The 11,979-nt window shown below is 41.3% G+C and overlaps 1 protein-coding gene across 3 annotated transcripts; it reads right to left on the bottom strand.

Moving 5' to 3' along the window:
- Positions 1-1,609: 1,609 nt before the first annotated feature.
- LOC106611066 (MAPK/MAK/MRK overlapping kinase) lies at positions 1,610-6,863 on the bottom strand. 3 transcript variants are annotated; one of them, XR_001330063.1, is made up of 13 exons: positions 6,636-6,862; positions 6,293-6,407; positions 5,791-5,880; positions 5,621-5,691; positions 5,417-5,495; positions 5,228-5,276; positions 4,934-5,112; positions 4,652-4,753; positions 4,369-4,542; positions 4,116-4,239; positions 3,721-3,900; positions 2,948-3,144; positions 1,610-1,905 (listed from the first exon to the last, which is right to left on the bottom strand). XR_001330063.1 is itself a non-coding variant. In XM_014211059.2 (12 exons), exons 4-12 carry the CDS (start codon positions 5,633-5,635, stop codon positions 3,067-3,069), a joined length of 1,014 nt encoding a protein of 337 aa, XP_014066534.1. In that variant the 5' UTR covers positions 5,636-5,691; positions 5,791-5,880; positions 6,293-6,407; positions 6,636-6,863; the 3' UTR covers positions 1,610-3,066. The 3 variants fall into 3 exon arrangements, 2 of the variants coding, with proteins under 2 accessions (XP_014066534.1, XP_014066430.1); XM_014211059.2 differs by having other exon boundaries at positions 1,610-3,144; positions 5,228-5,310; positions 6,636-6,863; XM_014210955.2 differs by having other exon boundaries at positions 1,610-3,144.
- Between the last annotated feature and the right edge of the window lie 5,116 nt (positions 6,864-11,979).

Raw genomic sequence — 11,979 nt, 5'->3', positions numbered from 1 at the left:
GTACAACTGACTAGGTATCCACCTTTCTCTAATGTTGATGTCTGTTACTTGAACTCTGTGAAGCATTTATTTGACTGGTACAGTAAAACTGGTAACTCTAATGAACCTATCCTCTGCAGCAGAGGTAACTCTGGGTCTTCCTTTCCTGTGACGTCCTCATGAAAGCCAATTTCATCATAGCGCTTGATTGTTTTTGCGACTGCACTTGAAGAAACGTTCAAAGTTCTTGAAATGTTCCGTATTGACAGACCTTCATGTCCTAAAGTAATGATATGTTGTTTTATCTTTGCTTATTTGAGCTGTTCTTGCCATAATATAGACTTGATATTTTCCCAAATAGGGCTATCTTCTATATACCACCCCTACCTTGTCACAACACAACTCATTGGCTCAAAAGCATTAAGAAGGAAAGAATTTCCACAAATTAACTTTTAACAAGGCACACCTGTTAATTGAAATGCATTCCAGGTGACTACCTCATGAAGCTGGTTGAGAGAATGCCAAGAGTGTGCAAAGCTGTCAAAGGCAAAGGGTGGCTACTTTGAAGAATCGCAGATATATTTTGATTTGTTTAACACTTTTTTTGGTTACTACATGATTCCATGTGTTATTTTATGTCTTCGCTATTATTCTACAATGTAGAAAATAGTAAAAAAATTAAGAAAAACCCTGGAATGAGTAGGTGTGTCCAAACTTTTGACCGGTACTGTATATCTTAACTTGATTGCTGGACATGCAAAACATTTTCGGACTATATCAACAATGGACTAATGAAACAAATACCAAAATATTGTTTTTGTGTGGGGTTTTCCTTTAAGCATTTATTGTAATTATTTCAGATGAAAATCTGCTCTATCGTAGTATTGCAATTCAGTGAGTTATCGGGGTAATAGCAAATTATTACTGTAGTGTAACTTCTAATCGTTTAAGGAAATTGTTATATTTCTAATGCAGAAAAATATACATTAATTATATTAAAATCTTGAGTATGCAGTTCTTTTCTCTTGTACAAAATTCATGCAGATGTATTTTGATATACGAGATTAATGTATTAAATGCTCGAAATAAACGCATAATAATCACAATGTGCAGAAGTCAGACAAAGCAGCTGTCAACTTCACAAATATTATGAAGCTCAGGAAGTCTTATAGACTAAGATAAAGAAAATATATATTTTGCTTACCATCAGCAACGCTTTTCTATGTGTCCAAAAAGACCCACAGCAGGACCTTGTTCCGTGTGACGCCTATTTAAGGAGTTAAGTGACTCCACACTAACCACAGAAGGAACGAATGGTGAAGTGAATATATTTTTGGATTGTGGTTAACGTTTGACACTTTTTTTTATTCTTAATTAAAAAGGTATATATTCTATTACACTTGTATTGTTAGTGATTTTGTTTGTCTATTTTTATTGTGCAGATTGATTTTTATAAGTGCTTGGTGAAATGTTTTTACATTTGGGTTGTAAAGATACACTTCATGAAACACACTTTCACTTTGCTTGTTCCCATACAATACGTGCTGGGATAAGTATGGACGTACACAGTATATGCCTTTCATATGTACAATAATACCTCTGTCTCAAATGACTTAGAAACAGTCTGTCACAGTATTGGAAAATCTTATGTAATATGTCATAGAACAAAAGGCAAAACCATCACAGAACTTAACTTACAAAATATGTTGCTTTTTCTCAATACAGTTTCTACATGTTATACTCTTATGGCAATGCAGTAGTACAGGGGTAGGCAACCCTGCTCCTGCTGGAACTGAAGGGTTTCGTTCCAACTAGGCACCACATCTGATCAGTTTAGTGATTGCCTATATTCAACCCACCTGGTCTTCCGGGTTGGTTTAATCAAAACCATGACGTGCCTGCAGCTCTCCAGGCCCAGGGGCGATACTAAAACACATTGAGAGTTTGTTGGTCATGTACTTGACTATTGCTTTGGAAGTCACAGGTGGTCTAGGAAATCTACAATTTTGATTGTATCGTAAAGAAATGCTCTGTGAGCAAAAAAATACAATTTCCAAAAATCTGATTTTATCTAGCACTGGGATACAATGTACTGAATCATGTGCTGAATCAATGAACTTACCAAGGTACTAACACCTGATCTTTCATCATTTTATTAAATACCCTGAGTGTACAAAACATTAGGAACATAGTTGCACCCCCTGCTTTTGCACTCAGAACAGCCTCATATTTCTCATTGAATGGACTCTACAAGTTGTTGAAAGTGTTTCGCAAGGATGCTGTCCCATGTTGACTTTAATGCTTCCCACAGTTGTCAAGTTGGATGGATGTCCTTTGGGTGGTGGACCATTCTTGATACACACAGGAAACTGTTGAGCGTGGAAAAACCCAGCATTGTTGCAGTTCTTGACACACTCAAACTGGTGCACCTGGCACCTACTACCATATCCCGTTCAAAGGCACTTAAATATTTTGTTTTGCAACTTCACAAACTGAATGGCACATATACACTATCCATGTCTCAAGGCTTAAAAATCCTTCTTTAACCCGTCTCCTCCCCTTCATCTACACTGATTGAAGTGGATTTAACAAGTGACATCAATAAGGGATCATAGCTTTCACCTGGTCAGTCTGTCATGGAAAGAGCAGGTGTTCTTAATGTTTTGTACATTCAGTGTATATCAGAGCTCCTCATTGAAGTTCTGCATTGCATGCGAGTAGTCATTAGCTCACTTTTGAGCAAATTTATCAACAACCGTTAATAACATGACACACCTAGTTAGGAAATGGTTGGGTTATTAACGGTCAATAGGCATCTTCTCATTTGCCTAACACTGATGACAGAGTCAAATATACTTTGGGGATCATGTTGTATTTCATCTGCCGGAATGATGACTTATACAAATTAACCCTGGTAATTATTGCTATGGGACATTCCTTTGTCCAACACCATGTTAGCATTGCTCACCAGAAAGCAGCAGGCTTTGAAGTAGCGAAGTAGCTTTGTTCAACAATGTCTAACCAAATCAGATCTGAGTATGTACAACAGGTCTGTTGAATAGCAACAGTTGTTAAAAATTGGGTCTCTCAGTAGCCACCAGGTTTCCTATCCAGAGGAGGCATGTAGTAGGTCTTGAAAGCAGAGCAGTGGGATTCATCCCTTGGCTGTTGGGTAAAGAGGAGATAAAACGGGGTTAACAGAAATATATGAACACATGGACGCTATTCTATTGAGTCCTGAGGCTGTATATCAAGGGTCTCGGAGTAGGAATGCTGATCTAGGATGTGTGTTGCTTTTTAGATCATAATGAATAAGATTACATGGACAGATGGGGTCTGATCCTAGACCAGCAGTCCTACTCAGATTCTTGACACATACAGCCTCAGATTGTCTTTATGATGTGCAATAAAGTCATGTCTGTACAGGACATTTTGTCGTAGGGAGTAGCCATACTGGTGATTAGAGCGTTGGGGCCGAAAGGTTGCTGGATCGAATCCCCGAGCTGACAAGGTAAAAATTGGTCGTTCTGCACCTGAGCAAAACAGTTCCCCACTGTTCCCCAGGCGCCGAAGACGTGGATGTCAATTAAGGCAGCCCCCCCACACCTCTCTGATTCAGAGGGGTTGGGTTAAATGTGGAAGACACATTTCATTTGAAGGCATTCAGTCGTACAACTGACTAGGTATCCCCCTTTCCCATAGGGATGTCCTAAAATGTACACCGTAATACAGTGTGTTTACCTTAGCCAACCGTGAGTGGCACTTTTTTGATGTGATGGCTGGGAGGGACCCACGGTGAGTGATGGTGAGAACTGGCACTGTGCTAACAGGGTAGGTAATCTGGGGTGCAGGCACTACCACATTGAGCTTTGGTAATTCCACCTGTGGGGCGTTGCGTCTGATCAGAGGCTCGGCAACGTGCTTAATGTTGTGCAGAAAAACAGAAGAATATTATGCCATCATAAGGGACTATAGCCCCATCATAGTAGGGAAAAGTACATCCAAATTATGGAATATTGTCATTTTCCCAGTATGTAGCATATTAAAACATTTTATCCTACCCTTTGTAATGTGGTTGATTACTCATAAAATGTGATGTTGGGTCAACCTTTTTAGGAGATGTGTCCGTCTCTTACCTGCCTCCTGCCCTGTCTGGCCATGCGCCGCAGGTGATCCACAGAGTGGGGGGTCCCACTGCTCTCTCCTCCCTCTACAGTCACAATGGCTCTGCGCAGACTATCAGCTCTCCTCTCCGCCAGCCTGAGACAAGGACAGGAGGGAAGATAGCATTTACCATATGAATTCAATTAAATACTTTATCTCTCATACTACAATTATAAAGCACAGTATGTCTATGTATTTGTTATACAGTACAGTTTATGTGCTTACCGTAGCTCTCTAAAAAAGATGTGCTGTAGCGCCGCTCTTGCGCCAATGCGCTCCTCTGGGTCGTAGGTCAGCATCTGGTAGAGCAACGACAGACTGGGTGCTGAACAGTTTGGGATGAGCTGAGATATTCCACTGCCTTTCCGCAGAGGGAAGTCAAAACGCATCGCCCTAGACCTGTCAAAAAAATGTATGTACAACACTGTCACTGAGGACAATGGTTTCCACTGAACATACTGTAAGTCATTGGTCTTCATTACATGATAAGCGTATCTAACAAACGTACTGAGGGAATTTTTGAAGGAGACTGCTGTCAGGTGTACCCAAAACATCATGGATCTTGGTCACCTGATCCAACTCATTGGTTCCCGGAAACAGAGGGCTGAGACTGAAATACACAAACATTATCGTCTGTGATGTCAACAAGGCTATTTACACGACAGCAGCTGTTCACGAATGTCTGTGGCTTCGGCCGTAGAGGAACACAACGCTAAAGCCATAACCAAAGTCTCCTACTAGAATGGACATAAGCAGTTCTGTATCTAATTTGATGATCGATGAAAGGTACCTGATGATCTCATAGAAAACACATCCTACACTCCACATGTCCATCTTGTGTGAGTAATAGCCGTCTGTGAGGAGGCACTCTGGGGCTCTGTACCAGCGGGTGGAGATGTACTCTGTGTAGGGGGGCTTGGAGTGCAAACTCCTGCATGAGCCAAAGTCTCCAAGTTTGAGCACGTCGTGCTATGGAAGCAACCAACCAAGTCATGGACAACATATGGTAAACAATGTAACAGTAACAGTTCTGATTTACCAATCAGCAGGCAAGGTTTTCAGCATCATTCTTTTTTTTACTTACTTTGATTAGAATGTTCTCTGGCTTAACGTCCCGGTGAAAGATCCCGTTGCTGTACCAAGATAACAACAGGGTACAACTGTTTACTTTTAGGGGAAGCAAAAAAACATACCCTTAACACCCTCTGTCTTTCGTCTGTAGGAAATGTATTTATACATGGACAAGATCCCATCTCAATATTTTCATTCTTACCTATGCATATGATCGAGTGACTTGCAGAGTTGGTACATGTAGTGTCTGATTTTACTTTCTGGCAAAGGTTGCTGCCTCCCTGCAAGTGAGACAAGTTAGCAATACACAAGATAACTGAATGGGAATAGTATTTGATGTGCTGTAGTTACAGTTGTGGTAGACGTTTTATGTCATTCACAGTAGCAGTTTCACTGTGTGTCTGACCTCGTATGAACTCATAGATGTTCATCTCCATCAGTTCACATACCAAGGACAGAGTCCCTGACTCTTTGTCACTGTAACACATTGAATTAATCAGACAAAATTACCAAGTTATTATTCGGTTGAGGCTTCACACAAACAATTTAAAAGACAGGGACAAACATTGTACTCACAATATCAATTCATGCAGCTGAATGATGTTTGGGTGAGGGTTCAGTCTTTTCATGGCCTGGACTTCTCGCAGGTTGTTGGCCTGTTCCAGGCTGAACAACAAACCAAAAAACATGTAGCGAAACCTGTTATTAACTCTGTAACAGACTGATAACCACCAACACATGTTAAATTAACTTTCTTTACATTGTTGAGAACATGTATCATGTCATGACTTATTTTCAAAGACGATTCACAAAATGGAGTAGTTAAATTGAGAGTAGTTAGCTATATAGGTTAAACGTTAATTTACAGGCTTAGAAAAATCTGTTCTAAAAAGCAACATTGTGCCTAGCCGAACTCAACCTCACTGGGTCACAGTCAGGGCATGTTGACAGTGACTTCCAGTTGGATAGGTAAGGGTGTCATGCTGCTAGCTCAAGATTCAAGGTGAGGGTCCACACACACAGAGGACGTGGAGCACCCCAAGGCAAACAGCAGGCAGCACCCCTGATAGTTAGTTACCTGCTGAGTGACTGCTTCATCGTTTTACACGCATAATACTTCCCATCTTTCAGGTTTTGAGCCTTCACCACTTCTGAAAATGTCCCTTCTCCAATTTTGTTGATTATCTTGTAATCTGCATAACAAAACAGTTTAGACATGTAGCTAACGTTACTCTTGTAATAATTAAGAAAAAAACATGCAGCTCTAGCTAGCAGCTGTCTAATGTTAGCTGTATAATTATATGAGAATATGAAAAGTTGCCTGGAAAAAGAATTTGACATGCCACGATATTTCCTAGCCAATGTAAGGTTAGCTAACGCTAGCTAGTAACGTAGTACAGGCAAGCAAGCGATCAACGTACTATCCATTCTTCAAAGTGTTCACTGCACAGAAGTAGATTATCCATACTAGTCCTATATTTAAATAACACATTGCGATAATTTCATGGAACAGCCGTGTTGTGGCAAGATTGCTAGTTGGCTGATCTAGCGAGCTCCTCCAAGACTGAAAGGCTGGAGAGAGAAACGCCTTGCTGCTCTAGCTAGCCATGTTAGCTGGGCCGTCACCTTGGTAACCAGGCACGCCTCACCCTCAACTCTCTGACCTGAAAACAATACATTTACGCCTCGATCACACCGACATTGGTGGAATTGTTACGCAGCACAATTTGGATATGTGTGCAACAAAAGTTCAACATTAACCGTCTGCTACCATCTCTGTCAAACCGTCTACGCATATGTTAGATAAATCCAACGTATGCACCACACATAACGTACTAATTAGGCCTCTGTAACGCAATAGTGCAAGGCACACGTAGCGTTCCACTGGAAATGAATGTACTTCTGGTGTACCAAAATGCAAAACACAATCGGTGTGATTGAGGCGTTACAGTGGCTGGCTGGGTGGCTATCTATGCAGAACAAAAATATAAACGCAACTTGCAACAACTGGGTGAGCATAGGCCTACCTAGTTGGGAGCTAGGCCGACCCACTGGAGAGCCGGGCCCAGCCAGTAAGAAAACGTTTTTCCCCACATAAGGGCTTTATTACAGACAGAAATACTCCTAGGTTTCATCAGCTGTCTGGGTGGCTGGCAAGATCCCGCAGTTGAGGAAGCCGGATGTGGAGGTCCTGGGCTGGCATGGTCTGCGGTTGTGAGGCCGGTTGGACATACTGCCAAATTCTCTAAAACAACGTTGGAGGTGGCTTACGGTATCAAAATAAACATTAAATTATCCGGCAACAGCTCTGATGGATATTGCTGCAGTCAGCATGACAATTGCACACTCCCTCAAAACTAAAGACATCTGTGGCATTGTGTGACAAAACTGCCCATTTTAGTGGCCTTTTGTCCCCAGCACAAGGTGCACCTGTGTAATGATCATGCTGTTTAATCAGTTTTTGGGCTATTTCTGGGCTATTTTATTTCAGCTTATTAAACATGGGACCAACACATTACATGTTGCATTTATATTTTATATTTTTGTTCAGTATATATATATATATATATATAGTTGAAGTCGGAGGTTTACATATACTTAGGTTGGAGTCATTAAAACTCGTTTTTCAACCACTCCACACATTTCTTGATAACAAACTATAGTTTTGGCAAGTCGGTTAGGACATCTACTGTGTGCATGACAAGTAATTTTTCCAACAATAGTTTACAGACAGATGTTTTAATTCTTTTTTATTACACTTGTGATTCACTGTATCACAATTCCAGTGGGTCAGAAGTTTACATACGCTAAGTTGACTGTGCCTTAAAACAGCTTGGAAAATTCCAGAAAATGATGTCATGGCTTTAGAAGCTTCTGATAGGCTAATTGACATCATTTGAGTCAATTGGAGGTGTACCTGTGGATGTATTTCAAGGCCTACCTTCAAACTCAGTGCCTCTTTGCTTGACATCATGGGAAAATCAAAAGAAATCAGCCAAGACCTCAGAAAAATGTAGACCTCCACAAATCTGGTTCATCATTGGGAGCAATTTCCAAACACCTGAAGGTACCACGTTCATCTGTACAAACAATAGTACGCCAGTATAAACACCATGGGACCACGCAGCCGTCATACCGCTCAGGAAGGAGACGCGTTCTGTCTCCTAGAGATGAACGTACTTTGGTGCGAAAAGTGCAAATCAATCCCAGAACAACAGCAAAGGACTTTGTGAAGATGCTGGAGGAAACGGGTACAAAAGTATCTATGTCCACAGTAAAACGAGTCCTATATCAACATAACCTGAAAGGTCGCTCAGCAAGGAAGAAGCCACTGCTCCAAAACCGCCATAAAAAGCCAGACTACAGTTTGCAACTGCACATTGGGACAAAGATCGTACTTTTTGGAGAAATGTCCTCTGGTCTGATGAAGCTGTTTGGCCATAATGACCATAGTTATGTTTGGAGGAAAAAGGGGGAGGTTTGCAAGCCAAAGATCACCATCCCAACCGTGAAGCACGGGGGTGGCACTATCATGTTGTGGGGGTACTTTGCTGCAGGGGGGACTGTTGCACTTCACAAAATTGATGCCTTCATGAGGAAGGTACATTATGTGGATATTATTATATCTTTATTTCAACAAGGAACACAGACTGAGACCAAGGTCTCTTATACAGCTGGGCCCTGCGTATACATGTTTACACATACAGTTTAGGTACAATGATTAAGAAACAAAACGATCACAGATAACACAAAAAAATACAGTAGCAGATTATTACACTTACACATAGGTTATTCCCCTAACAGCACAAGAACTTGCATTACCCGAAGCAGTTACAAGCAATATAAAAATCGCCCAATAAATGTTTAAAATGGGCAAGGGGGACAAGAGTCTGAAGTTTAAGTTTGGTCTGCAGGCTATTCCATAGGCAAGGAGCGTAACAGGAAAAGGCAGCCATACCCAACTCTGTGGAAATCGCATGGGCCTCAAGTGTAATCCATGCTTCAGACCTGGTTTCATGAATTATAATTATAATGATGGGTGATGACAAGAAGGTAGTTTCTTCAGAAGTGCTTTATAGACAAACACGAGAGCATGTTGTTCTGGTCTCATGGACAGCGAAGTCCAACCCACATTTTGATATAAAACACAGTGGTGAGTTCTGTAGCTAGCACTCGTAATAAACCTAAGTGCCAAATGATAAGTAGCATCCAGCGATTTAAGTGTTGATGCTGAAGCATGCATGTAGATAATATCCCCATAATCTAGAACAGACACAAGTAGCTTGCACAATGTGTCTTCTATTTGTTGGGGACAAACATGTCCTGTTTCTATATATTGAATCAACATTAAAAAAAAAATAGAAAAAATTATTTCACCGTTATTTAACCAAGTAGGCTAGTTGAGAACAAGTTCTCATTTGCAATTGCGACCTGGCCAAGATAAAGCATAGCAGTTATACACATACAACACAGAGTTACACATGGAATGAACAAAACATACAGTCAATAATACAGTAGAAGAAAAAAAGAAAAAAAAAAGTATATATACAGTGAGTGCAAATGAGGTAAAATAAGGGAATTAAGGCAATAAATAGGCCATGGTGGCAAAGTAATTACAGTATGGCAATTAAACACTGGAATGGTAGATGTGCAAAAGATGGAATGTGCAAGTAGAGATACTGGGGTGCAAAAGGAGCAGAATAAATAAATAAATACAGTATGGGGATGAGGTAGGTAGCTGGGCTGTATACAGATGGGCTATGAACAGGTGCAGTGATCTGTGAGCTGCTCTGACAGCTGGTGCTTAAAGCTAGTGAGGGAGATGGGAATCTCCAGCTTCAGAGATTTTTGCAGTTCATTCCAGTCATTGGCAGCAGAGAACTGGAAGGAAAGGCGACCAAAGGAGGAATTGGCTTTGGGGGTGACCAGTGAGATATACCTGCTGGAGCGCGTGCTACGAGTGGGTGCTGCTATGGTGACCAGCGAGCTGAGATAAGGCGGGGCTTTACCTAGCAGAGACTTGTAGATAACATGTAGCCAGTGGGTTTGGCGACGAGTATGAAGTGAGGGCCAGCCAACGAGAGCATATAGGTCGCAGTGGTGGGTAGTGTATGGGGCTTTGGTGACAAAACGGATGGCACTGTGATAGACTGCATCCAGTTTGTTGAGTAGAGTGTTGGAGGCTATTTTATAGATGACATCACCGAAGTCGAGGATCGGTAGGATGGTCAGTTTTACGAGGGTATGTTTGGCAGCATGAGTGAAGGATGCTTTGTTGCGAAATAGGAAGCCGATTCTAGATTTGATCTTGGATTGGAGATGCTTAATATGAGTCTGGAAGGAGAGTTTACAGTCTAGCCAGACACCCAGGTATTTGTAGTTATCCACGTATTCTAAGTCAGAGCCGTCCAGAGTAGTGATGCTGGATGGGCGGGCAGGTGCGGGCTGTGATCGATTGAAGAGCATGCATTTTGTTTTATTTGCGTTTAAGAGCAGTTGGAGGCCACGGAAGGAGAGTTGTATGGCATTGGAGCTCGTCTGGAGGTTAGTTAACACAGTGTCCAAAGAAGGGCCAGAAGTATACAGAATGGTGTCGTCTGCGTAGAGGTGGATCAGAGAATCACCAGCAGCAAGAGCGACATCATTGATGTATACAGAGAAGAGAGTCGGCCCAAGAATTGAACCCTGTGGCACCCCCATAGAGACTGCCAGAGGTCCGGACAACAGGCCCTCCGATTTGACACACTGAACTCTATCAGAGAAGTAGTTGGAGAACCAGGCGAGGCAATCATTTGAGAAACCAAGGCTGTTGAGTCTGCCAATAAGAAGGTGGTGATTGACAGAGTCGAAAGCCTTAGCCAGGTCGATGAATACAGCTACACAGTAATGTCTCTTATCGATGGCGGTTATGATATCGTTAAGGACCTTGTCTCAAGACACCAGTCAGGAAGTTAAAGCTTGGTTGGGTCTTCCAAATGGACAATGACCTGAAGCATACTTCCAAAGTCGTGGCAAAATGGCTTAAGGACAACAAAGTCAAGGTATTGGAGTGGCCATCACAAAGTCCTGAGCTCAATCCATTAGCAAATTTGTGGACAGAACTGAAAAAGCATGTGCGAGCAAGGAGCCCTACAAACCTGACTCAATTACACCAGCTCTGTCAGGGGGAATGGGACAAAATTCACCCAATTTATTGTGCAGAATTTTTACTAGGATTAAATGTCAGGAATTGTGAAAAACTGAGTTTAAATGCATTTGGCTAAGGTGTATGTAAACTTCTGATTTCAACTGTATGTATGTATGTATGTATATATATATATATATATATATAGTAAATCATACAAATTCACCTCAGTCTTATTCTGGCAGTCTGGAATATTTAAGCAAGCACCATGGCCATATGAATGACTGCTTAGTCACTTAACACTAACCATCCATGAGTGTGAAAACGGAGCTCTGGTTTTCACATCCTTTTATCGCTCGTTTCAGGATATGGATTTATCTAGAAACATCCACGGCAATGTTAAAGTGGCTCTATAGAATGAATTTACATTTTAGTCATTTAGCAGACGCTCTTATCCAGAGCGACTTACAGTAGAGTGCATACATTTTATTACATTTTTATGGTCATGGGATTTCTTCCCATCTGGACAGTATCATGATACCAAGGAAAACCAGAGACAATGAGTCAACCCATCCCTTAATAGGACAATGCTGACTTAATTGATGCCTTCAATTGACCGATAATATGCAAATTAATATATG

Source organism: Salmo salar, chromosome ssa01 (assembly GCF_905237065.1).
Source record: "Salmo salar chromosome ssa01, Ssal_v3.1, whole genome shotgun sequence".
Taxonomy (NCBI): Eukaryota; Metazoa; Chordata; class Actinopteri; order Salmoniformes; family Salmonidae; genus Salmo; species Salmo salar.
This window is presented reverse-complemented; position numbering and strand designations above follow the sequence as displayed.